Source organism: Amphibalanus amphitrite, unplaced genomic scaffold (genome assembly GCF_019059575.1).
Source record: "Amphibalanus amphitrite isolate SeventyFive unplaced genomic scaffold, NRLGWU_Aamphi_draft 000237F_arrow, whole genome shotgun sequence".
Taxonomy (NCBI): domain Eukaryota; kingdom Metazoa; phylum Arthropoda; class Thecostraca; order Balanomorpha; family Balanidae; genus Amphibalanus; species Amphibalanus amphitrite.
The window spans coordinates 93,992-117,486 of NW_024881732.1; the positions used below are offsets into that span (position 1 = coordinate 93,992).

At 48.7% G+C, this 23,495-nt stretch overlaps 1 protein-coding gene across 1 annotated transcript in view; it reads right to left on the reverse strand.

Moving 5' to 3' along the window:
• The window catches only part of LOC122386004 (centrosomal protein of 104 kDa-like), a 66,481-nt gene that overhangs the window by 21,888 nt on the left and 21,098 nt on the right, over positions 1–23,495 (reverse strand). The window contains exon 2 of the mRNA XM_043374778.1: positions 19,397–19,487. Coding sequence (XP_043230713.1) covers positions 19,397–19,465 — 69 coding nt within the window. The 5' untranslated portion in view covers positions 19,466–19,487. The remainder of the gene's footprint in view (positions 1–19,396; positions 19,488–23,495) is intronic.

The following is a 23,495-nucleotide window of genomic DNA, read 5'->3' on the forward strand; positions in this document are numbered from 1 at the left end:
TTCAAAGTGACCTGGTGACCTGACCTTAAAAGTTAGGAGGTTCAAACTTGCACACCATGTGTAAAATTGATGAGAGAGTAGTCATACCAAATTTCGCGGCGCTACGCGCCGCGGTTTTCCCGCTATTCGCGAAAAATCTCAGGGGGGCGGATATCCGCCCCCCCCCCGTCGGTGCGCGTGTTAATATCACACGCGACAAAAAGGTTGCAAGCGATTGGTATATGGGTACCAAATTTCTTTCGGCCATACGTTCTTTGAATGCTGCGCCGAAGTCCTGCAGAATTTTTCAAAAAACAACCTTTTTCCTGCTTTTTAGGCAAACGTATTCACCGTTCGAAGCTTTTTTTGTCCCTTTAGCAAAGTTGGTGGGAAAAAAAAAGGTTTGTGGAGACGTTCTGCCCATGGGTGACGGTGTAGAAAAAGTTTATTGGTGACGGCATCCACACAAATCACCGTATCGAATCGACACCGGAGCAAGAGATGCGAAAGCACAAGCTCACAGCGAGAATGCAGCAGCATAGCAGCAACAATTTTCAGAAACACCAGTCATGATTGTAAAATCAATCAGTTAAGACCAAGACGGGTTTCATCCATGTTAGAGCGCTCAGGAGCTTTGGTAAGTATATATAGGAGCCGGCATTAGTTCAAAGTGTGTCATGTACGAACCATAGGTAAGGGGGGTTTTTACACCTTAGGAGGGGTGATTTGCGGTCTTGCTACCGAAACCGAACTGACTTGGGAATATGAGGAAAATACCAACTTTTTACCAAATTCACAACCTCTTTTTCATTAGTGAGGATTCATAGTACCAGCAAAATACCAAATAAATTTGCCTTGAAATATCAAATACCAAGTTGGTATCGGTTTGGTATCGGTATACCAAAAAGTTGGTATCCGATCGACATATCTCAACATTGAGGGCCTCCCATGTGCACGGGGGCCTCCTGCCCTACGTTTAGTTCCTCATCCGTTCAGGAGATCACCTCTGTACTCGGGAAGGGCCTCCTCTGTACACTACGCGCCTCCTCTGTACGTGGAGGGCCTCCTGTGCAAGGGGCCTCCTTTGTATCCGTCACGCCTCCGCTTTAGATGGAGGGCCTCCCTGTGCACGTGGGCCTCCTCCGTACCTACGTTTCGTTTCTCCTTCGTTCAAGGGACCTCCTCTGTACTCGGAAGGGCCTCCTCTATATAGGTACTACGCGTTTTCTATGCCTGCATGGAGGGTCTCCCATGTGCACGGGGGCCTCCTGCGTATGTTTCGTTTCTCCTCCGTTCAGGGGCCTCCTCTGTACTCGGAAGCGCCTCCTCTATATACTTCGCGCCTTGAAGCCTTCTCTGCGCATGGAGGGCCTCCCATGTGGACTTTTTTGTCCTCCCAGCTAGCCGTGAGGCTATAGCCGGGGTCCCATGTGGACGTGAGCCTCTTCTGTATCCGACACGCTTCCGCTTTAGATAGAGGGCCTCCCATGTGCACGAGGGTCTCCTGCGTACGTTTAGTTCCTCATCCGTTCAGGGGGCCTCCTCTGTACTCGGAAGGGCCTCCTCTGTATACTACGCGCCTCCTCTGTACATAGAGGGCCTCCCATGTGCAAGGGGCCTACTTTGTATCCGACACTCCTCCGCTTTAGATGGAGGGCCTCCCTGTGCAAAGGGGCCTCCTGCGTACCCACGTTTCGTTTCTCCTCCGTTCAGACTTCAGGGGGCCTCCTTCGTACTCGGAAGGGCCTCCTCTGTATACTACGGTTTGCCTATGTGTATGGAGGGCCTCCCATGTGCACGAGAGCCTCGTGCATACGATTAGTTCCTCATCCGTTCAGGGGGCCTCCTCTGTGCTAGGAAGGGCCTCCTCTGTACACGGAGGGCCTCCCATTTGCACGGTGGCCTCCTACGTACACATAGTTCCTCCTCCGTTTCTGGGAGGGACTCTCTTTGCAGGGACTGGGAGGGCCTTCTGTCACGACAGAGCCAGGAGCCTCATCTTAACAGTTGTAAAGTGACCCTCAGGGAACCTTCTTTTGCATGAAAGTGTCATTTTTTGCACGGAAGCCTTTAGCCTCTTTCAAGCATAGCTGGTCCTAAAAAATGGAATAGAGGGCCTGCGGCCCTCTATTCCGAGCAAAGGGCCTCCACCCAGAACAGGGTGGGCAAAAAGATAGTTTTGCCCACCCTGAGATTTTTCAGGGTGGGCAGCTGCCCACCCTGCCCCCCGGAATCCGCCGCCCCTGGGCCGCCTGGGCACATGCAAAGTCAATTTCTAAACACTCTTCGATTTTACGAGTATATTGTACATACTAACTGAAAGATTAAAATGAGTAGCTGACCGGGCGGCAGTGGTCGTGCTTTTGAAAAAAGTAGTTTGTATTTCGGCAGCCACGAGGTCAAATAGCCAGCAGTTTGAGTTGTCCTATACTTTCTACCACCAACTCGTGGCTACGAATCCACCTGATGTTATTGATACATTTCAGTGACAGTCATCCACGATTTCGCGCTATCTTATCTCAGGCGTGTCGACTGTCGAATGTATCCATTTGCGTAGTTCCGCAATAATTGCACAAGTTTTTTTCTGCAGCGTTATCCGTCTCTCTTTGTTGTTGCAATGTTTCATTTTTCATTTTTGCAAAGCTGTATTTATTTCATCATATCCACTGCTAATGTCGACACGTTTTCCCATACCTGCTCCATTGCACGATTAAATCGAGACATCCAAGTATTTAAACGGCGCATGCATTGTGCCACACTTTTCAAAGCTTAAAAACGCAGTGTTTTAGAACCAATCTTGAACCAGTGCCGTGCGGTTCAAGGGTGTGGTTGAACACGTTGAACCACACAGATGCTGCTAACGTCACGCCCTTTGCTCATTATTTGCCTTACTTCCAAGCCGGTGGAACTCCGTTGGACAGGCAGCATCCAGCATGCGCTTCACTGCCGTTTAACGCACCGAGTGGTTTGTGAAGCGTTCTGGGCATGGGTGGAGAACCTGCCCCGGCCACCCCGGCCGTGGCCGGGGTAACTTTCAGCCAACCCCGGCGCGGCCGGGGTAACTTTTTTACTCTTGTAGATCCTTAAAGCTGTCTCGAAACGAGAAAAAGCTGAGTGCTACCTACAAAAGTGTCTCTCTTTACACTTATCTACCTCTTAAAGTTTTAGAAGATCTATATATTTTGTTTTGGGACTTCTGGACAAAGATTTTCATCGCTGAGCCCGACAAGTTTCAGAAACATGCAAAATAATTAATAAAACGATATTCAAGGGTCGTTATCGAAGGCTACAAACGCCCCCGGCCCCGAACACTATCTCTTGAGAGAGGTCACTTGATGTGACCTGTTGGCCTGACCTTGAATGAGCTGAGTCAGGATAAAATGTTCATCCTTGAGCAAACACAACATCCATTATTTCACTGAACAGAAAAGGGGTTTGTTGATAACCGTTTACAAATGTATTTGAGCATGTCGTCTTTCCCATGACTATCGGTCTCCGGCCGGGGTAACTTTTTCAAACATTCTCCACCCATGGTTCTGGGATGTTTGCGGCCTCGCATCCTGTCTCGAGCAGTGATCCCAGAGTGTTCTTTCCGAGCAGAGCGTTTGTGAACCATGTCTCGCTGTCTTGCTACCTTTTATAGTTGATTGCCAGGAAGAATGGACTGTCTGGGGCACAGGAGGCGGCCGGCCGAGCCGATGCTTAGCAAACTCCTTAGAGGCGCAATGGGCAGCGCTCTTCGTATTCTTCCTGAAATGCCTTTTGAGTGGAGGCATGGCTTCCTGTTCCATCTGCTCCTGTTCTCGTCTTAGTCAGCCTTTCGCTGAACCCCAAATATTCCTCGCCATCGCTGTCAGTTTTAAGCACTACATCTCCCCACATGTTTGGCTTCGTGGCGGCCGCGTAGGCCGAACGACATGCTCAGCTAGAACCAGACTGCTTTGTAAGTGCCAAGGCCGGTAAGTGCCATGGGGTCGTGAGTGACCTCCCAGTTGTCCGCTTGCTTGTCCCGCTTGTCCATAGTTTGTTCTCATCAGATACAGATAGCCGCAGTGGCCTGTGAGGACGGGACGGTTGCCTTCTCCACCAGCTTTCAGTTTTTTTCACTTTGGCGGTCGTGGCGTCTCTGAAGAACTTGAATGCCAGGTCACTTTCATTGTTTTCTTTGTAGCCTTTTCCTGTAAGTAATGTATGTTGCCACTGACGCACACAATGTTGTGCACCAACCCAATTTCATAAACGTTCCCGTCAAGACATCTTCATTCTCTATATCTACGTTCAAGACTTCATTGGCATAGCTCTTTAGCACTGTGTTAGGAGTTTTGGGGACCATTACTTCGATGTGCTTTTTTATTCCCAAACGCTCATACTCTTCCTTAACTTTTTGCACCCGTTTCATTTATTCCTAGTTGTTTCCTTGTTTGTGTCTTCAATCTCTGCGAGAGCCTTTTCCACTGTTTATTCTAAAATATCTTCACTTTAATTGTTATCAAAAAATTACCAGCTACATAGGTCAAAATTCGGCCGTTCGCTTTCGGCGGCCATTTTAACGTTTGGCATGTTAAGGTTCAGCAGGTATGGGAAATACCACAGGAAATGCCTTCCAGCCTTACGGCCGGGAATCCAATAAATTTCACCGCGCTTTTTTAGCGAAAGCATGCCTCGGGGTAGGACCAAACGGCCCTCGGGGCTTTCCCCAAAAAACCTCGGTGAAAATTTATTGAATCATCCTCGCCCCGGGGAGGAATATATAGGTATTTACCTATGCCTACAATATGCATGTTATGCATAGTTTTTCTCACATTTTGCACATAATTTCACATTCCTCTGATCCGTTAGGGAATAAAAGTGTATTTTATAAACATATTTTATTTTTAGTTGTACATGCCTTCCTACCTCGTGAAAGGAGACGAAAGATTTATAGATAATTTCTCATATTCACATGCTATAAGAAAAAAAAAACATATAAATGAGAACACTAGATATAATGAATAAATGGTACGAAAACCGCTACCGTCCCACACATTATCACATAAACATGGCACCATGGGCGTAGGAACGTCATGAAAAGTGGGTGGGCCACCCTGTCAAGGGGCCTCCTTTTCCAGGGGGCCTCCTATTTTCAGGGGCCTCCAACTTTTGCCTCATCCTGCTGGCTGCTTTCAAGTATGACCTCCAAATCTAGCTTCTGAGATCAGGCAGATCAAGGCTAGGCAGATGTACCCAGGGGCGTAACCGCTAAAGCGAACAGTGCGGAAAGTCCGCACCATTTTTAAAACTTCTTCCCCCTCACCTGGTATACTCACCTGGTTGGGTTCCCAGTGTCATTTAGGAAGTCAAGAAGGAAGTGAGAAGTGGGTATGAGGAACAGGAACCCTGAATCCTAGACGCACCAGCCAAAGTTGAGTTCTTGTCTGGGGAAGATTATGAAGTACGAAGGCTGGAGTTGAGCGTCTTCCAAGGTGACACGCATGAATACAAGGCACTTAAACACAAAGTAACGAACACAATAGTACGGTACGGTAAACAGCAACACAGTCATAAAAAGACAAACGATAAGCAGCATATAGGTAGAAGAGTTTTTACACAAAGTCAAATAGTCTGTCGTGCAAGTGCAGATGGAGCATTTCCTTGAACTTTGCTAGGTTTGGGGCTGAGACAGCCTCCAGAGGCAGAGCATTCCAAGCAGGCATGCATCGCACTGAGAAGAAACGCTTCCTAGTGTCAGTCCTGGTGAAAACGGGAAATATTTTGTGTGTGTGTCCTCGTGTTCGTGTTTGCGGAGGTCGACTAAACACATCAATGGGCTCTATACAGGATTTTCCATTAAATATCTTCCAGCAGTGGATTAAGTCTGAGCGAAGGAGCCTGCCCTGTACTGAATACAAGTTAAGTGACCGTAATCTGTCAGAGTAGCTCTTGTTTGCAAGCCCATCAACTCGTTTAGTCCACCTACGCTGTACATTCTCTAGGAGACGCAAGTCTTCGATATAGCCCATGTTCCAGATACACGAACAGTATTCCATCAAGGGTCGAATGTGTGTGGTTAAAAGAAACATCATGAAGTCAGGTGAGCGACAGACCGTAGATTTTAGCAAGCTCTGGGCAAGGCCACCTGCCTTCTGAACAATTGTGTGTACATGTTCGTGAAATCTCAGGCGACAGTCAACAGTCACACCAAGATCAACATGACTCTTAGAGAAAGGGATTTGCTGGCCATCAAGGAAGTATCCCGGTAGGTCTATGTTAGGACTAGAGCCATTAAACCTTAAAGCAACACACTTCTTTGAGTTCATCTTTAGTCCCCATGATGCTGCCGTTGAGTGTAGAGTGTCAATGTCTTTCTGGATCTGCTGTGTAGCAAGGGATGGAGAGGAGGAGGATGGATCATAGGGCACACAGGCATAAAGTTTAATGTCATCAGCGAATATTTTATAGTCACTTTTCAGTTGGGAGGCAACACTATTCACATACACAAGGAACAAGAGGGGTCCCAGAACACTTCCCTGAGGTACACCACTACTAACTACACAGGGTTTGCTGAGACAGTCCTTCACACAGACCTGCATCAACCTACCCTGTAGGAAGGAGGATAACCAGTCAAGAAGACAACCCTGCAGTCCCAGTGATCGCAGTTTTACGAGCATGATCTCATGGTTAACTACATCAAAGGCCTTGCTAAAGTCAAAAAATATTATATCTACGACATGTCTAGCATCCACCATCTTCGAGACTGTGTTATACACTAATAATAGTTGGTCCATTGTTGACCTGCCTGGTCTGAAACCGAATTGGTTGCTAGTTAGTAGGAAGTTAGTTTCAAGGTAGTTTCTAAGTTTAGTACATATCAAGCGTTCCATAGTCTTACCGACAACCGAGGTCAGGCTGATAGGCCGATAGTTCAGGGGGTCATATCTGTGGCCCTTTTTAAAGATAGGTTTTACAATAGACATTTTCCAGAGAGCTGGCAGCTTCCCTTCCTGCAGGGATTTCTGAAAGATCAAGTGCAAGGGATATGCCACCTCAGCAGCACAAGACTTCAGCACCAGTGGATGCAATCTGTCGGGCCCCATGGCAGAATGGGGGTCAAGCATCATCAGTGCCGATAGGACATCGTCCGTTGAGAAATCAACACTGTTAAGCGTTCCATTGAACATCTGATGGGGAGCAGGGTTCCTTGGGCTGTTAGGAGAGTAAACAGAAACAAACGATGAGGCGAACATTTCAGACATGGTTTGGGCATCGTCGCTCATTTCACCAGTCTTCAGCATTAAAGGGCCAACTGCTGGACAGCCAACCTTCTTAGACCTTACATAAGAATGGAGAAGTTTTGGGTTTTGTCTGGACCTGTCAATTAAGTTTCTTTCATACTGGCATTGTGAAGTTACAGTGAACATTCTTAACTCTTTGTTAATTGAAGCAAAGGCACCATACGCCTCCACGGAAGCATGGGCTTTCCTTCCCAGTTTCTGTCTAACAACCTTATAGTTATTCCATGCTCTCTGGCGGCGGTGTATAAGGCTCGTCGGTGGTCTAGTCTGGAACTGCGGCCGGGTCCTCAGACGTGGAGGTTGTTCTGGCACAAACTCATTAGTCAGATCTGCAATGACTCGTACAAACTGGACAAAACACTCATCGCAATCCCGGTAGGCAAACTCGAAGTCCCAGTCCGTATCTTTCAGCAGCTGGCGCATCAAGGCAAAGCGACCCCTGCTCCAGGCTCTCCTGTAAGGTCGGGGGTGAGAGACAGTTAAGATGTCATCTGACTCGAACACATAATCACATACAGCTAGGCAGTGGTCGCAACCTGGCAAGGGAGGGCATATCTCAATGTGTCCAAGACGGTCAGGTTCCGTAGTTAATACCAGGTCCAAGATGTTTCCAGACCTGGGAAAGGTAGGTTCCTTAATCCACTGGGTTAGACCGAGTAGGTTGAAGAGGTTGAGAAAATTGCGTTCCACTGTTGCACAACTGGAAGGGGCATCAGCACTTTTCCAATCCAGGTTCGGCAGGTTAAAATCGCCCAGTACTATTACCTCCTTGTCTGCACAGAAATCTGACAAATATGACAGCAGTGAGTTATTTTCATCTTCATTGTTTGAAGGAGGCCTATAGACCACTGCAACAAACACACTGAAATTTGAGAGGCAAAATGTTATGACGTTAGGAAGCGGCCTGTTGACATTGGTAACAGCTAGTTTGTTGTGCACATACACACAGACTCCATGCTTGAATACATTGCCACATACATCATTTCTGAGAAGAGTAAATCCTGGGATCTGAACAAAGGAATCAGCTATGTGATTTAAAAGGTGGGATTCGGTAATGCACAGAATATCAAGCAATCTCTGGTCGCTGAACTCAGTGAGTTGCTTGACCTTCGAAGGAAGTCCATTAACATTGGCCAAGGCTATTCTTAAAACTGTGGATGTAGGCAGACAAGTTAGTTTTCCGCTCCCACTGGAGCAGATGGTTGAGCAGGGGGAGCAGCAGCAGGGGCAGGCCTCTGTGAGGGAGGTTTGGGGGCCTGTAACGCATGGTCATTTCCTTGGTTCAGTGAGCCATCAGCCTGGGCCTGCTGCTGTCTGCGCTCCTGGCGGCGCAGAAAGAGTTCTGATCGTTGTGCATAGGTCAGGTCCCTACTGATGTACACTCGTTCGTACTGGGTACCTCTCAGCTGTTTTGCCTTCTCTAGTAAGGCTTTTCGCGACTGGTCATCAGAGATCCGAACCCTGTAGAAGTTAGCATGACCTGCAATTTGGAAGACCTCTGGTGTCGAAACCTGCAGACCCAAGCAGTCATCTGCAAGTTTTGTAAACTTACTGACGAAGTCCGAAGGAGAGGTGGCTGCCAAGCCCTTCACAATGATAAAGGATTGACGTTTTTCCCTTTCTCTCTGTTCTTTGAGCTCTTCGCGAATCAGTGTGCGATAGTTCAAGTTGTTAGACGGCTGTTGAGGAATTGGCTGGGTTTGCATGTGAGATGCAGTGCTTTGGTTCTGTACGGCAGCACCATGGTCACAACCTGTAGCCTGTTGTGAGGACAGGGCCTTGACTTGGGTGGAAAGTTCCCTTAAGGCTGAGCAAATCCCCTTCACCTGGTTGTACAGATGACTAATAGTCTCAGCAAGGTGAGGCTCTGTGTGGCTTGTCGGAGATTCGCCGCGCGCACTCACATGTTGGACCTGACATTTCATACAGACAAACTGAATTCCTGCTCCATCATACTTCATGATGGCATCAATGAGGTCCTGGGGAAGACCCGAACACATCTCGTTTCCATGGACCCAATGCTCGCACTTATCACATCCTATCGGGTCATTACCCACATCGTCACCACATGTACCACAGATTGACTCTTCACCCCTGGCAGAAGCTGCAGCATTGTTAACGCTTGCACTTCTCCCCCTCCTGCCAGCCCCAGCCGACCCCCTGCCCCGACCGCCTCGTGCGTTTCTCATCTGTACAGTGTTCAGACTGAGACTGTGAGACTCGACCCCCGTGGCAGTTCTCGATGTTAGCTCAGGGTGCAAGGCAAGGAACAAGCGCCAACAGCATAGCAGGGGTTCCAAGCAGGGGTAGCTGGGTTAAGGCAAGGAAGGACAAGATAGCTGACACTTAGTGGTACTTCCAACCAGGTTATGCAGGCTGTGCAAGCAGGCAAGACGTGCAGACGTGCAGACGAGCAGACGTGCAGACGTGCAGACCTCGACAACAGACCACTTGCAGAATGGTAGTGGGTCTGTCTTCAGAGCTTTAGCGACACTCGCATCACCAGAAAAGCACAATCGTCCCGGGCCGAAATGCCCACACACAAATGCCACTCCCACGCTGTAGGTATCACCATCAACAAAACACGTACCTTTGAGCGAGATAAAGGACTAATTACTGAATATGGGAATCTTGATTAGAATCATGCACAGAATCACGCCATCGTCCATTATATCAATTATACCCTCAATTATCAATTATACCCTCATTATTATACCCTCCGATTTTTTTTAGAATCTATTTGCCGCAAACGGCGCATGACCCCTGAAAACCCTTACACAAATGTCTTCCTTGTTTCCCAGGTGCCCACTGCCCCCATTAGCTTCATAGGCGCCCTCTTTGGCATATAAGCGCCCTATGTGCCTATAGTCATCAGAGACATCCCTATATGTCCCACAGTCGCGCCCCGTTGTCGCATACACGGTGACACAAAAAAACGGTCATCACCAAATTTCGAATAACTTCGGAAGTCTTATTCAGATCATCACCAAACTTCGGCCACTTAAAGGGACCCTCCCACCTTCAAAAAAGTTAATGAATTGGCACGAAAGTGATGTCGCTCGGTTCAGAAAGAGCGAAAACGAATATCTACCAAATTTCATCGAAAAATATTCACCGGTTTTCAAGATATTAGACTTTTACTTTTGTTTACTTTTTGGGATCTCCGTTGTTCCTAGCGACTTTATTTGAAAGTGCGGCATTTGTTGCGCTCAAAGCAGCATATACCACCGCGTGCTACCAAACGTTTTAGTAAAAGATTTAAAAATCGTTAGATCTCCGCTGACGTCACAAATTCTAAGGGGGCATACCAATGCACTAGCCCCTTAGAATCCGAAAACTGCAAGTTTGAAATTCCATATCTCCGAATTAAAGCATTTGTCGATGTTGTGAGTGCCCAAACCGGTATTTGCAGGCCATGGCCACCAATTTGGCTATCTCAACTCAAAACTAATGTTAAGGTGGGAGTGTCCCTTTAACCCTCGCCCTGGCAGGGGGGGTCGATGCGACCCCCCTAAGGTTTTTCAAAGATAGCGTAAAAACGGCGGCGCGCAGCGCCGCCAAATTTGGCACAGCCTATGGGGCAGCCTTTTTACATATGATCTGAAAATTTCAGGTCCGGGTGACCTTGGGTCAGGTCACCAGGTCAGAAAAACCGGTACAAGGTCATGGCCAAATTTCAATTTTTTTGCACCTGTCCAACTCACAGTTTTGGACTGATTTCCTTCAAACTTTCAGGATGTGCTAAGTTCACCGAGTTGTTTAACATATAGTTCGGGTTTTTTGAGGTCACTGACCTAAGGTCAGTTCCCAGCTAACAATTTGCCGTTGTTACAACGTCGTTTAAACGTTGTCAAATGGTTACCACAACGTTCCGATTTATCGTTGTGACAACGTAATTTTGTAGACTCCAGACAACGGCGTGACAACGTCATCCGACCATGCATTTGAATGTCGTCACAACGTTTCTGTAACGTGACCGTGACGTCCCAAAACCGTTCTCACAACGTCCCGCCAACGTTATGAAATGTTTTCTGTAACGTGCCAACAGTGTTTCTGGGACGTTGTCACCACGTTTCCACAACGTGACTACAAGGAGTTTAGAACGCTTTGGAAACGCCTCTGCGACGTTTCTGAACGTTTTTATCACGTGCGCACCACGTTGTCGGTACTTCGTATTGCCGTCCCTGCGACCCTGAGTAAACGTCCTAAACATTTTCGCAACGTCCTCTCAACGTGTTCGCAACATACTCAGAATGTGTTTCCGAATTCCGACGCTCTCTTCCCGTTCTCTAGACTTGTAAAAAAGGCATGTAAAAAGTGTATATTTTAATACATCACACAGGTCAATTTACAAAAAAAAAAAAAACGACAGCGGCGGCATCGGTGATGGGCATGGGGCCCAGGGGCGCCCCCATGGGGGCGTGGGACGGAATTGGGTTCTACCGGCTCTAGCGCTAGCCGCGAGTACGCCGGAACTGGTGGAAGTTCACTTCTTCACTAACCCTCGCTGATCACTCGGCGGACCGTTAGGCACCGGCTCATTTGCGGCCTCGATGTCCCTAGGCAGCTGGCAGTGCCTGACCAGACGGTCTGCGCGCCCCCCGTTCCGGTCGCAGCTTCCGAACAGCCACTTCGCTTCCGCCTTGCCGACAGTAGGCCTGGCGCCTGCCATAAGGCGCACTGACGAGTTGCAGGACGTCTGCGGGAAGACATGAGGGAAAAGATCAATTCATGAAAAAAAAATCACAAAAAATACCTGCACCAGTCTTCCCGTAACAGTGCGACAGGCTAGATCAAACATGTCAACACCTTAGAGGCTAGAGCTACAATGAACTATAGCCTAGACCGCACGATATTACAAGGCACAATCTTGCAAATGCTACTCGTAAATGGTACTTTGACTTACCAGTCAAAGCAACAATCACATCAAACGCAGACAACTGGCGCTATCTTTCATCTTCCAGCTATCTTTGCCGCGACCGCCGCCGGCCCACACTGCTCGCTCGCGCCGCGCAGACTGCGGCCCGGCCGGCTGGCTCTAAACGCCGACCGGTGACACTGACGTCACGGCCCCTCCGGCGAGGTCAGGGCGAGCCACCGCTCGACACTGGCGGCCGGCGCGGCGTTGCTCGCTGGCAGCCGCGGGTAACAGCCGCGTTTACATAGGGATAGTTGCAAGCCTCTAGCTCCGCCTGTGATGTTGCAAAACATGCCAATGACGCTTTGCAATTAACACAATGATCTCATCTAAATATACGAAAAGTACTGCATTAAAATTATCGCAGAAGAAGTGAGCAACAGACCCGACAAAAATGCTATGTAACCGGGCATATTGTTTGGGTGGCAGGGAGCCGGATTTGTGCCGGACTTGGCGGTCCGAAACCATACTAACTCCGGAGCGCTACGGCAAAGACTGGCAGTGTTAAAACATGTTATATATGTATATATATTATATATATATATATATATATATATATATATATATATATATATATATATATATATATATATATATATATATATATATATATATATATATATATATATATATATATATATATATATATATATATATATATAAAGTTTATATATATAGCGACATCAACTTCCTTGATGTCGCTATTGACTCATCCGACGTTCAGTATACCACCACAGTGTACAGAAAGCCCACAGATGCGGGACGCTGCTTAAACGGCTCTAGTGTCTGCCCGGATAAGTTCAAAGAGAGCGTCGTTAGAGCATATGTTCACCGGGCCCTTAAGCATTGCTCAAACTGGGAACTTTTCAACCGTGAGCTAAGACACATCAAACAACTCTTGACAAATAATGGGTTTCCAATTTCCCTGATTGATTCGATCGTAAACAAAACCCTATCAGCTTACATGGACAAAAAAGCTCAGTCCCGTGAGGTTGAACCTGACAAAGACACATCCACTACTCACACACTATATTTCAAAAATCAAATGTCCCCGGCTTACAAAAATGACGAAAAGGCCCTCAAAACAATCATCAAACGGAACGTCAGACCCACGAACACATCCCATGAGGTCAGACTAATAATCTACTACAAAAACCCGACGACCAAATCATTAGTCCTTCGAAACAACCCATCCAACGACCCATCTATCCTCAAAAAGACGAACGTTGTATACCACTACTCATGCAAAAAGGGAGACTGTGCGCTCCAAGCTAACAGTGGCTACATCGGACACACAACAACGACACTTAGCAGAAGAATAACAATGCACCTGCAACAGGGCGCGCTGCTGACACACAACGACACACACCACCAAGACGACCATCTCACACGAACTGACATCACTAAGAACATCACCATACTATGTCAAGAAACAGACAAGAGAAAACTGCATATACTGGAAGCAGTTTACATCAGAAAACTGGAACCTAAAATCAACAGACAGGTCAACGCCAGAGGGATACTCCAGCTTTTTGAAGGTGCCCCGCCATAAACGGAACGCAGGACAACACGCGAAGTGATTAATTCAAGTCGCTCCACTTCCTTGCCACATTCGAAACCATCTTCGAAACACCGATCGATATTGTACATTTGATGTGTTTTTATGTCATCATGTCATCATATTAATCTGTAATCATGTAACAATCAACCATTGAAAATGTGTAATGCTACACGAAACGTCTGATTTGTCTTTACTCATTAAACATGTGTCTCATCTTCTTCCTTCTTTTCACTATGAACCTCGGAAATGTCCTCTTTCAACATACGCCAGAAAATAAGAAGATTATACGAAACGTGGAAAGTCTGAGCAAAAAAATAACAAATGCGAAACTCTCTATTCTGTTCAACAACACTTGTATATATATATATATATATATATATATATATATATATATATATATATATATTAGAGAGAGGTAGAGAGAGAGAGAGAGAGAGAGAGAGAGAGAGAGAGAGAGAGAGAGAGAGAGAGAGAGAGAGAGAGAGAGAGAGAGAGAGAGAGAGAGAGAGAGAGAGAGAGGTATTAGAATTTACTTGTAAAAACACCGCTAATTATTAAGTACCTAATACCTATAATGTCAAGGTTGTGACAAACCGTTTTAACAACGTGTTGGCGACCACCAGCTGACAACGTGAACAGTCCTAGTGTTAAAACGTCAAATTTAACGATAAAATCTGAAAATGCGCATTGAAAGTCAAAGGAAATGCATTATATGGCCATATATGTCACCATGCATTATCAAAATATAATATTGCAAGTGCGCGGTTGCTGCAACGTACCAATAAAACGTTGTCACAACGTTTTACCACAACTTTCGGACCAGACCATGGCTTCACAACGTTCAGAACGTTGCTACAACGTAATTAAAACGTAATTTCGCAACTTACCGAAACAGGACGTTGTGACAACGTTGTACTAACGTTTCCTGTTAGCTGGGTTAGAGGTCATTACGTCGTAATGTTAAGCCTATGGGAAAATACTAAATTCGGAAAATACTGGAGATATCCGATTCGTTCTATCACTTTTGTGCTTTGAAACCACAGTACTTAACAGCAGGTCACTTGGTGCTTCTTTGTTTGGTGTACTTATCCATGGGTCAGGTCAAATGAGGTCAACTGAGGTCAAATGACGTTTTTGCCAATAACTTGGCACATAATGACGCTAGAGCTTAAAAAATGGTATCATTGTGTTCCTGGTGATCAGCCGAATCGAATGATATGCGATATGGTGCAATTTGGTTAATTTAAACTTAATTTATTAATTTAAGTTTACTTAAAATTTAAGAAAAACTTTAAGTACACTTAAGCAAGCTAAAAAGTATATCATTCGACGCGCCTTGACGTGCTGAGTTCACTGGTGCTTTTCTTTTTGCTCTATCTTAATTAGATCAAAAGTTATAAGCGAAAAACTTGTGACCTGTTTTTAGCGAAATTTTTACATTTATACCCCCCAAAACCCCCCTAAATATTGACCTAGAGCAACCAAATTTGCACAGGGGCGAGAACTCCAGGGGGCCCACCTACCTACCAAATTTGGTGTTTCTAGGTGCCATAGGAGCCAATCGTGAGGGGGGGTTGCATCGACCCCCCCCCCCTGACAGGCCGTGTTATGAAAAATGCCCTGCCAGGGCGAGGGTTAAGGTCACACCTATGTAGCATACATCCACCAAGTTTCAAGTCTTCATTACGAATACTTTTAGTACAGTGTGTGTTTTACTGACGCTCCACAATGTGCTCCAGGTGAGCGCCACGGCGCTGCAGGGCGTAGGCACACTTGCATCCGGCGGGCAAAGTTGTCGATAACCCGATGGTTGTGCACTTTACAGAGTGCAATGGCCTCTGGAGACAGTGCTCAGGGGGTGTGCTACCCCTGAAACGTTATTCTTATCGGGTTATCAGCAACTTTGCCCGCCGGATGCAGGTGTGCCTACGCCCTGCAGCGCCGGGGCGCTCACCTGGAGCACATTGTGGAGCGTCCGTAAAACACATACTGTACTAAAAGTACTCGTAGTGAAGACTTGAAACTTGGTGGATGTCTGCTACATAGGTGTGACCTAAAGTGGCCGAAGTTTGGTGATGATTTGAATAAAACTTCTGAAGTTATTCGAATTTTGGTGATGACCGCTTTTTTGTGTCACCCTGTACAATGTGCGCTTATCATAGGCGTCTCTCTTTTATGGACACTTGAAGGCGCCTCTCTTTGCCATGCCGGCGCCCCTGTTTCTTATGAATGCACCCCCATGGCATTGATCAATTGCAATTTGCAGGCCTCTATTGCATATGGACGCCCATATATGTAGGCCTCAGAGGCGCCCCTCTTTCGCATTGAGGCGCCCCTATGGGCTTCATAGGCGCCCCTCTATTGCACGTAGGTGCCCTACTGTCTCAGAACCGCTCCCCTTTGGCATGCAGACGCCCATCTTTCGTACGGAGGAGCCGCTGTGGTTCTTAGAGACGGCATGGTGCTCCCAGACGCAGATGGGGCTCTCGGAGTCGACAGTGTGGGACCTTCAGTCGCTGATGGGTGCCCGCCAGATGTGGACCCTCGGAGACGCCGGTATGGGGCCCTCAGAGATGCCGGTATGTGGCCCTTAGAGACACCGGTGTGGAACCCTCAGATACTTCAGTGTGAAGCCCTTACAATTGCTGGTGTGGAGCTACGAATGCGCTGGCTTAAATCCCTCAGAGGCCGGTACATGGACATTAGAGCCCAGTGAGAGTTTGTGTGGTGCCTTCAGTGGCCTTGTGGAGCCGTTAGACATCAACATGGTGCTCTCAGGAGCCGGTGAGTCCTCAGAGTCACCGGTGTGGGGCCTTCAGAGCACCGAGATACTGATGTGGGGCCCTCAGAGGTGTCGGTGTGGGTCCTTCAGATGTACATATAGAGCCTTGAGATATTGCACAGGTGTGGTGGCCCACAGAGGCGCCGGTGTGGGGCCCCCAGAGCCACCGATATACATAGGGCCCTAAAAGACACTAGTATGACCCTCAAAGGCGCCGCTGTGCGGCGCTCATAAACACTGGTGTGGAGCCATCACAGGCGGGTGGAGCCGTTAGAGGCCGGAAAGGGCCCTTAGATGCCTACAAGGAGCCTTCAGAAGCCGGCGTGGCACCCTTATGGGGATAAGCGTGTCTACTTAGGAGCCCTTGAGGTGCTCTCATGAGCTCTGTGGGGCCCTACCGAGCCGAAATATGGCCACGGCCAGTTGCCGCCGCATGGCTCTTCGGACTATCATTCTCAGGGGCCTCATCTGCCTAGTTTGAATAGAAGGGCCTCTCAGACCATCAGTCTCATGGGCCTCCTCTGGCTAGTATAAATAGAAGGGCCTGTTAGACCATCAATCCTAGGGACCTCTTCTGGTTAGTATAAATAGAAGAGCCTCTCAGACCATTGATCTCAGGGGGCCCCTGTGGACAGTATAAATAAAAGGGCCTCTCAGACCATCAGTCCCGAAGGCCTCCCTAGAAAAGTGTAAATGTGGATAGAGGGCCCCCTCAGATTCATTACGAGTGGACCTCTCTGACTATCAGTCTCAGGGGCCTCATTGTGGCCAGTATGCATATAAGAGCCTCTCAGACCATCGGTCTCGGGGGCCTCTTCTGACTAGTGTGGATAGAGGGCCCTCCCAGACCACCGGTTTCAGGGGCCTCCAGTGGCCAGTTATATGAACAGAAGGGCCTCACAGCCATCAGCCTCGGGGGCCTCTTCTGACTGGTGTGAATATGAGAGCCTCTCATACCATCAGTCTCAGGGGCCTCCTCTGCCTAGTGCGAATATAAGGGCTTCCCAGGCCATCAGTCTCAGGGGACTCTTCTGACTGGTGCCGGATTGAGGGACCTCCCAGACCGAAAGTTTTGGGGGTCTCCTGTGGCCAGTATGAATAGAAGGGCCTCTCAGTCCATCAGTATCATGGGCCTCTTCTGCCTGGTGTGATTATAAGGGCCTCTCAGGTCATCAGTCTCAGGGGCCTCCTCTGACTACAGTGTAGATGGATAGGCCTCCCAGACCATCAGTCTCAGGGGCCTCTTCTGACTATTGAGGATAGAGGGGCCTCCTCTGACTAGTGAGGGTAGGGGGCCTCGGCTAGACCGCCAGTGTCAGGGGCCTATTCTGACTAGTGTGGATGGAGGGGCCTCCCAGACCAGTGTGGATATTGGGGCCTCCTCAGATCCACTAGGGCCTCTCAGGCCATCAGTCTCAGGGGCTTCGACTGATAAGTATGAACAGAGGGCCTCCTTGGATCTATCACGGCCCCTTGGAGTCCGTGCGTGGGGATTCGTGGAACTTATTTTTACAGAGTTTGTTTATTCTGGAAGGTGACGACGTCCTCTCAAATCGAGACGAGGGGCCTCGAGTAAAAAGTGGGTGGGCCAAAACACATGGTTGGCCCCCCCACCTCGAAAAGTGGGTGGGCACTTGCCCACCTGGCCCCCCCTGTTCCTACGCCTATGCATGGCACATCGGTCATGAGTGAGCTGTTTACCTCGACGAACTATACATTGCGGTCTGCATTCACACAAGTCGCAGGTGTTCGCAGACCATCAGTCACCTTCAGAGTTGACGTCACAGACCCCCCTCCCCTAGTCATAGACGAACCCATCCATTGTCATCTTTTTTACATATGAATGCGAGTATATGTTTATTGATCGGCCATGTGACCTTTGTAAACCTAACATAGCCAAACGAGCTACAATGCGTGGCGCTCGCTGCTCTCAACTTATCATACACGGATTAGTCAGTATCCTATACAAGATTACTTTACAGATTCTGTTCTGGCACCGCCTTTCACTCTCTCCCAATGCTCTGATTGCTGCCGTGCTGGATAGTCCAGCTGGCCAGGTGGGTCTGGAAGCGCAGCAGCACTTGCGACTGCGTCAGCATGCAGTACGAACTCTATGTATGACTTTCATTTGTCCGCTATCTCGCCTTTTGAACTTCAAAATGGTTGATGCCCGGTCATCGAAGAAATTGTGCGTGGAAGGGAGAATGTTCCACATCGGCTTGTGTACCGGATATAGGGAAACATGCATTTTACATTCGTTTCCTGTGTTTTTGTGTTTGTTGAAGTGTTGCGGTGATGTGTATTGTGATGTACCGATTTCGATACGAAATAAACCGTTATTATTATCTACTAATAATTATTTACATACGATGCATTTTTATATGATACTGGAGTCGACACCAGGGCAGCGGTCTTTCACTTTGATAATTCTTCCATACCTATGCAGTACGTTCAGTACGACTACCGTGCGGTTATGTGCGGACACCGTCTGTCAAAAAAAGTTCCGTTCGCGGTGTCGTGTCTATGCGTTTCGGCAACGTTTACTGTATTGCAGTAAAGCCCACCAAATATTTATAATACAGGTTTACAGGTACGCGATAACCTGTATTCACCACCATTATAGGGGTACTGTACTTCATAGTTCATACTCGTAGACCTGTAGGCACACCAAAATAACTTGGTCTTTGTGAATAAGAGCAGCTGCCTTGCATTGGCGTCATTGATATGGTGAAAGTATGTTGGTAAGCATATACCTAGGTGCCATGACAAACGGCGAACGACCGATTAAGTTACCAAAATCATTTTTCTGCCGGTGTCATGTGGCAGCACATCAGCAGACGTAAATGCTGCTACTCATGCTAGTGCACGCAGCAATGTATACTTACCTTGGCTGGGTGTTCAGTGTCCTCGCTGGTATTGAAGCAGACGTGATAGTTCAGCCTGGTCGGCGACATTCCCCCAACGCTGAGATCGGTTCTGTAAAAATAAACATAAAAAGTTAGCATTTATTCTACAAAGTATTTGACTTCATTATACCAAGTGCAAAATGCTAACCAGCGCTCCACTGAGCCCTCACTGTGGAGGGCGTTTACCGCCCCCCCCCCAGATTTTCTCCGAAACTAAGCGCATCGTAGCGAGATGCACGAGGTAGCGTTAGAAAGATGTTACAAAGAAATATCTGAAGCACCCTGAAATGTGAATTTCGAGGTCACAAGCCAGGTTAAAGCCTGGTGAAATGTAAATATAGTGCATATTCACATTCAGGTCTTTTTATTTTTATTCGAAAAAAAAACTCGCGTGAAAAATGGCTGGTCGCGACGAAGCTTCCAGTACCCCGAAGTTGATAAACTTAACCCTCGCCCTGGCAGGGCATTTTTCATAACACGGCCTGGCAGGGGGGTGTGGCAGGGGGGTGGGGGTCGATGCGACCCCCCCCCCCCCCCACGCGATTGGCTCCTATGGCACCTAGAAACACCAAATTTGGTAGATAGGTGGGCCCCCAATAGTTCTCGCCCCTGTGCAAATTTGGTTGCTCTAGGTCAATATTTAGGGGGGTTTTGGGGGGTATAAATGTAAAAATTTCGCTAAAAACAGGTCAAAAGTTTTTCGCTTATAACTTTTGATCTAATTAAGATAGAGCAAACAGAAAAGCACCAGTAAACTCAGCACGTCAAGGCGCGTCGAATGATATACTTTTTAGCTTGCTTAAGTGTACTTAAAGTTTTTCTTAAATTTTAAGTAAACTTAAATTAATAGATTAAGTTCAAGTTAACCAAATTGCATCATATTGCATATCATTCGATTCGGCTGATCACCAGGAACACAATGATACCATTTTTTAAGCTCTAGCGTCATTATGTGCCAAATTATTGGCAAAAACGTCATTTGACCTCAGTTGACCTCATTTGACCTGACCCATGGATAAGTACACCAAACAAAGAAGCATCAAGTGACCTGCTGTTAAGTACTGTGGTTTCAAAGCACAAAAGTGATAGAACGAATCGGATATCTCCAGTATTTTCCGAATTTAGTATTTTCCCATAGGCTTAACATTACGACGTAATGACCTCTAACTGACCTCAGGTTAGTGACCTAAAAAAAACGAACTATATGTTATACAACTCGGTGAACTTAGCACATCCTGAAACATTGAAGGAAATCAGTCCAAAACTGTGAGTTGGACAGGTGCAAAAAGAAAATTGAAATTTGACCATGACCTTGTACCGGTTTTTCTGACCTGGTGACCTGACCCAAGGTCACCCGGACCTGAAATTTTCAGGTCTTATGTAAAAAGGTTGCCCCATAGGCTGTGCCAAATTTGGCGGCGCTGCGCGCCGCCGTTTTTACGCTATCTTCGAAAAACCTTAGGGGGGGGGTCGCATCGACCCCCCTGCCAGGGCGAGGGTTAACACCTACTCTGAACGCATGACCTAAATTACACATGACCTAAATGACCCTAAATGATCCTTGCCTTTCACCCGTTTCTCGATACCATGTCAGGCCGGAATAACGATTCGGCATAGATTGGATAGCCGGTACCTACTACTGTTAACGCCAGACCCCTTGAGACCCTAATTTTTCGCGATTTCTTTTAAATGCGTGAAGGAATTTCAACCAAGCTCAGGACATGGCCGTTTCAAGACAGGCCGAAACTTTTACAATTTAGATATTTTATCGCCATTTCAATATTTCAGGCACTTGTCATTGACTCGTAATGTTAACTGTTTTTCCATCCTGGATAGAGGCTTTCTACGTCATATGACATTAGGCTCCGCCCACGACTGCGGCATTGACCCGTGCCCATCAGCGACCTCTGTACAAAGCCCCCTGGACGAGTCCGCCTTCAAGTGGTGGGGGGTGTGGTCGCCTGCGACCGCCGTCTGCGGTGGACAGCCGCGGACGGAACGCCAAACGGACTCAACTTGCCTCTCTTCCTCTGCGCGCGGCCACTGCCTGGTGGCACGTACTCCATCTACCGACTCTTCCTCGCCGAGGGTCGTCCGTCGCCTGGGCAGCGCACAATGCCCCCGCGGGCCTGGGAGCCGCGCTCGCAGCGCGGCCCCGGCCCGCTGAGTGATTAGCGCGCCGGCCGCGCCCCCCTCCGTCGCCGGAGGAGGGAGCACCGACGGGGTGGGGACTGGCAGTAGGCGCCGCCTCAAGAACCGCCGCTACCGCAAGAATCGGGCCAGGAGAAGCCACGTGACGCTTGTCTCATGGAATGCCGAAGGTTTGCGCACCAAGGTGCAAGAACTGGGAGGCTGGCTTTCCGCGATTAAAGCAGATGTAGCGGCCATTCAAGAGGCTCAGCTGCCGAAGGCGGTGCCGAGCATACCAGGGTTCCAGCCCCCCGTCGTAGTGCGCAGGGCGCGCGGAAGACAGACCGGCGCGGTGTCGGCGAAGGGAGGAGACGTCGCAGTGTATGTCCGAGCTGGACTACACTTCTCACCTCTCTCCGACCGGTACCTGGCGGCAGCGGACGACACCACGGAGCTCTGTGGAGTCCGTCTGCTAGGACCGCAGACACTGGATGTGCTCAACATCTACAGACCGCCCATCCGGGCGACGGGTGACGACCGAGAGGACCGCTTCGACCCGCGATGCCTCCCCAACAACAACAAGACCATCATCATCGGCGACATCAACGGCCATCACCCCAGCTGGGACAGGGCCTGCGAAGCGGCTGACGCGGTGGGGGAGAGGATGGCTGACTGGATGGAAGCGGAGGGATGGGTCCCGCTCAACAGCGGAGAACCCACCTTCGCGAGCTACCGATCAGGTGCTCAGACGGCCCCAGACCTCGCCGCGTGCAGTGCCCCCCTGGCCCGCAGGGCAGTGTGGTCTCTCGGCCCTGACCTTGGGAGCGACCACCTTCCCATGGTGGTGGAGGTGAGGTCCGAGACGGCGCCCCCCAGGAGGGTCCGCAAGACCAAGTGGGCGTTCCACAAGGCGGAGTGGCAGGCGTTCGCGGCCGACTGCGAGCAGTCGCTGGCCGAACTGGAGCCGGACCTGACGACTCAGGTATTGGCGGACCGGTTCGAGTCGGCGCTGCAACGGGCTGCAGTGCGCCACATCCCGCGAGGCGCCAGGGCGGATCCTCGCCCGTGGGCCTTGGACCCCGACCTCCAGGAGGCGATCATAGAACGGCACGCGGCGCGCGCGGCCCTGCGCGATGGTGACACACCGTCCCGGGAGCGCTGGATCGCGGCCAAGCGGCGCGCGGCCGAACTGGAGAAGAAGGCCACCATCGCACACTTCAAGGACTTCGTCTCCACCACCTTGAACAGGCCAGCCAACGTCGGCAGGGTCCACAAGACGCTGAAGAAGTGGGAGCGATTCAGATTCAGATTCAGATTCAGATATGTATTCATCGAGGGTCCACAGCAAAAAGTGGCTTTTCACCTGACACGTAAAGCAGATAAAACCGATAAAACATAGGGTAAGTAGACATGGTATGGCATCATCATAGCACACACAAATCACGCACACGACATTCACACCAATACCACCTCAGTGACGTCTGGTAAGAATCGCGTTTTTTGCCTCTCGACGGAACGATGGCAAATACGGATCCAAGTTCATGTCGTTGAACATCGAGACCCCCCTGATACACAGTCGGCGCCTCCCCGTCTCGGTTCGGGGTCGTGGTTGTGTCAATCTGCCGGCGTGCCTTGTGTTGTGGTCATGTAGGTCGCGGGCTAATGGACCGATGGTTTGACTGATATATTCAGGAGTTCTCGTGGTGATAGCTCGCTGGACTGCGCAGATAGTGTGGTACTCGGCTAACTCATCAGCTCGCAGCCAGCCGAACCGCTCGATGACATCGGAGATGTGGTCACTGCGTCTGCGACCGCTGACGACCCGCGCACAAAAGTTGATGATTTTCTGTACGCGAGTCATCTGTGTCACACCACACGTCCCGTACACACTCATGCAGTACCGCACAATGGAAAGAACCAGGGCCTGCACTACAAACCTCAGTGTGCT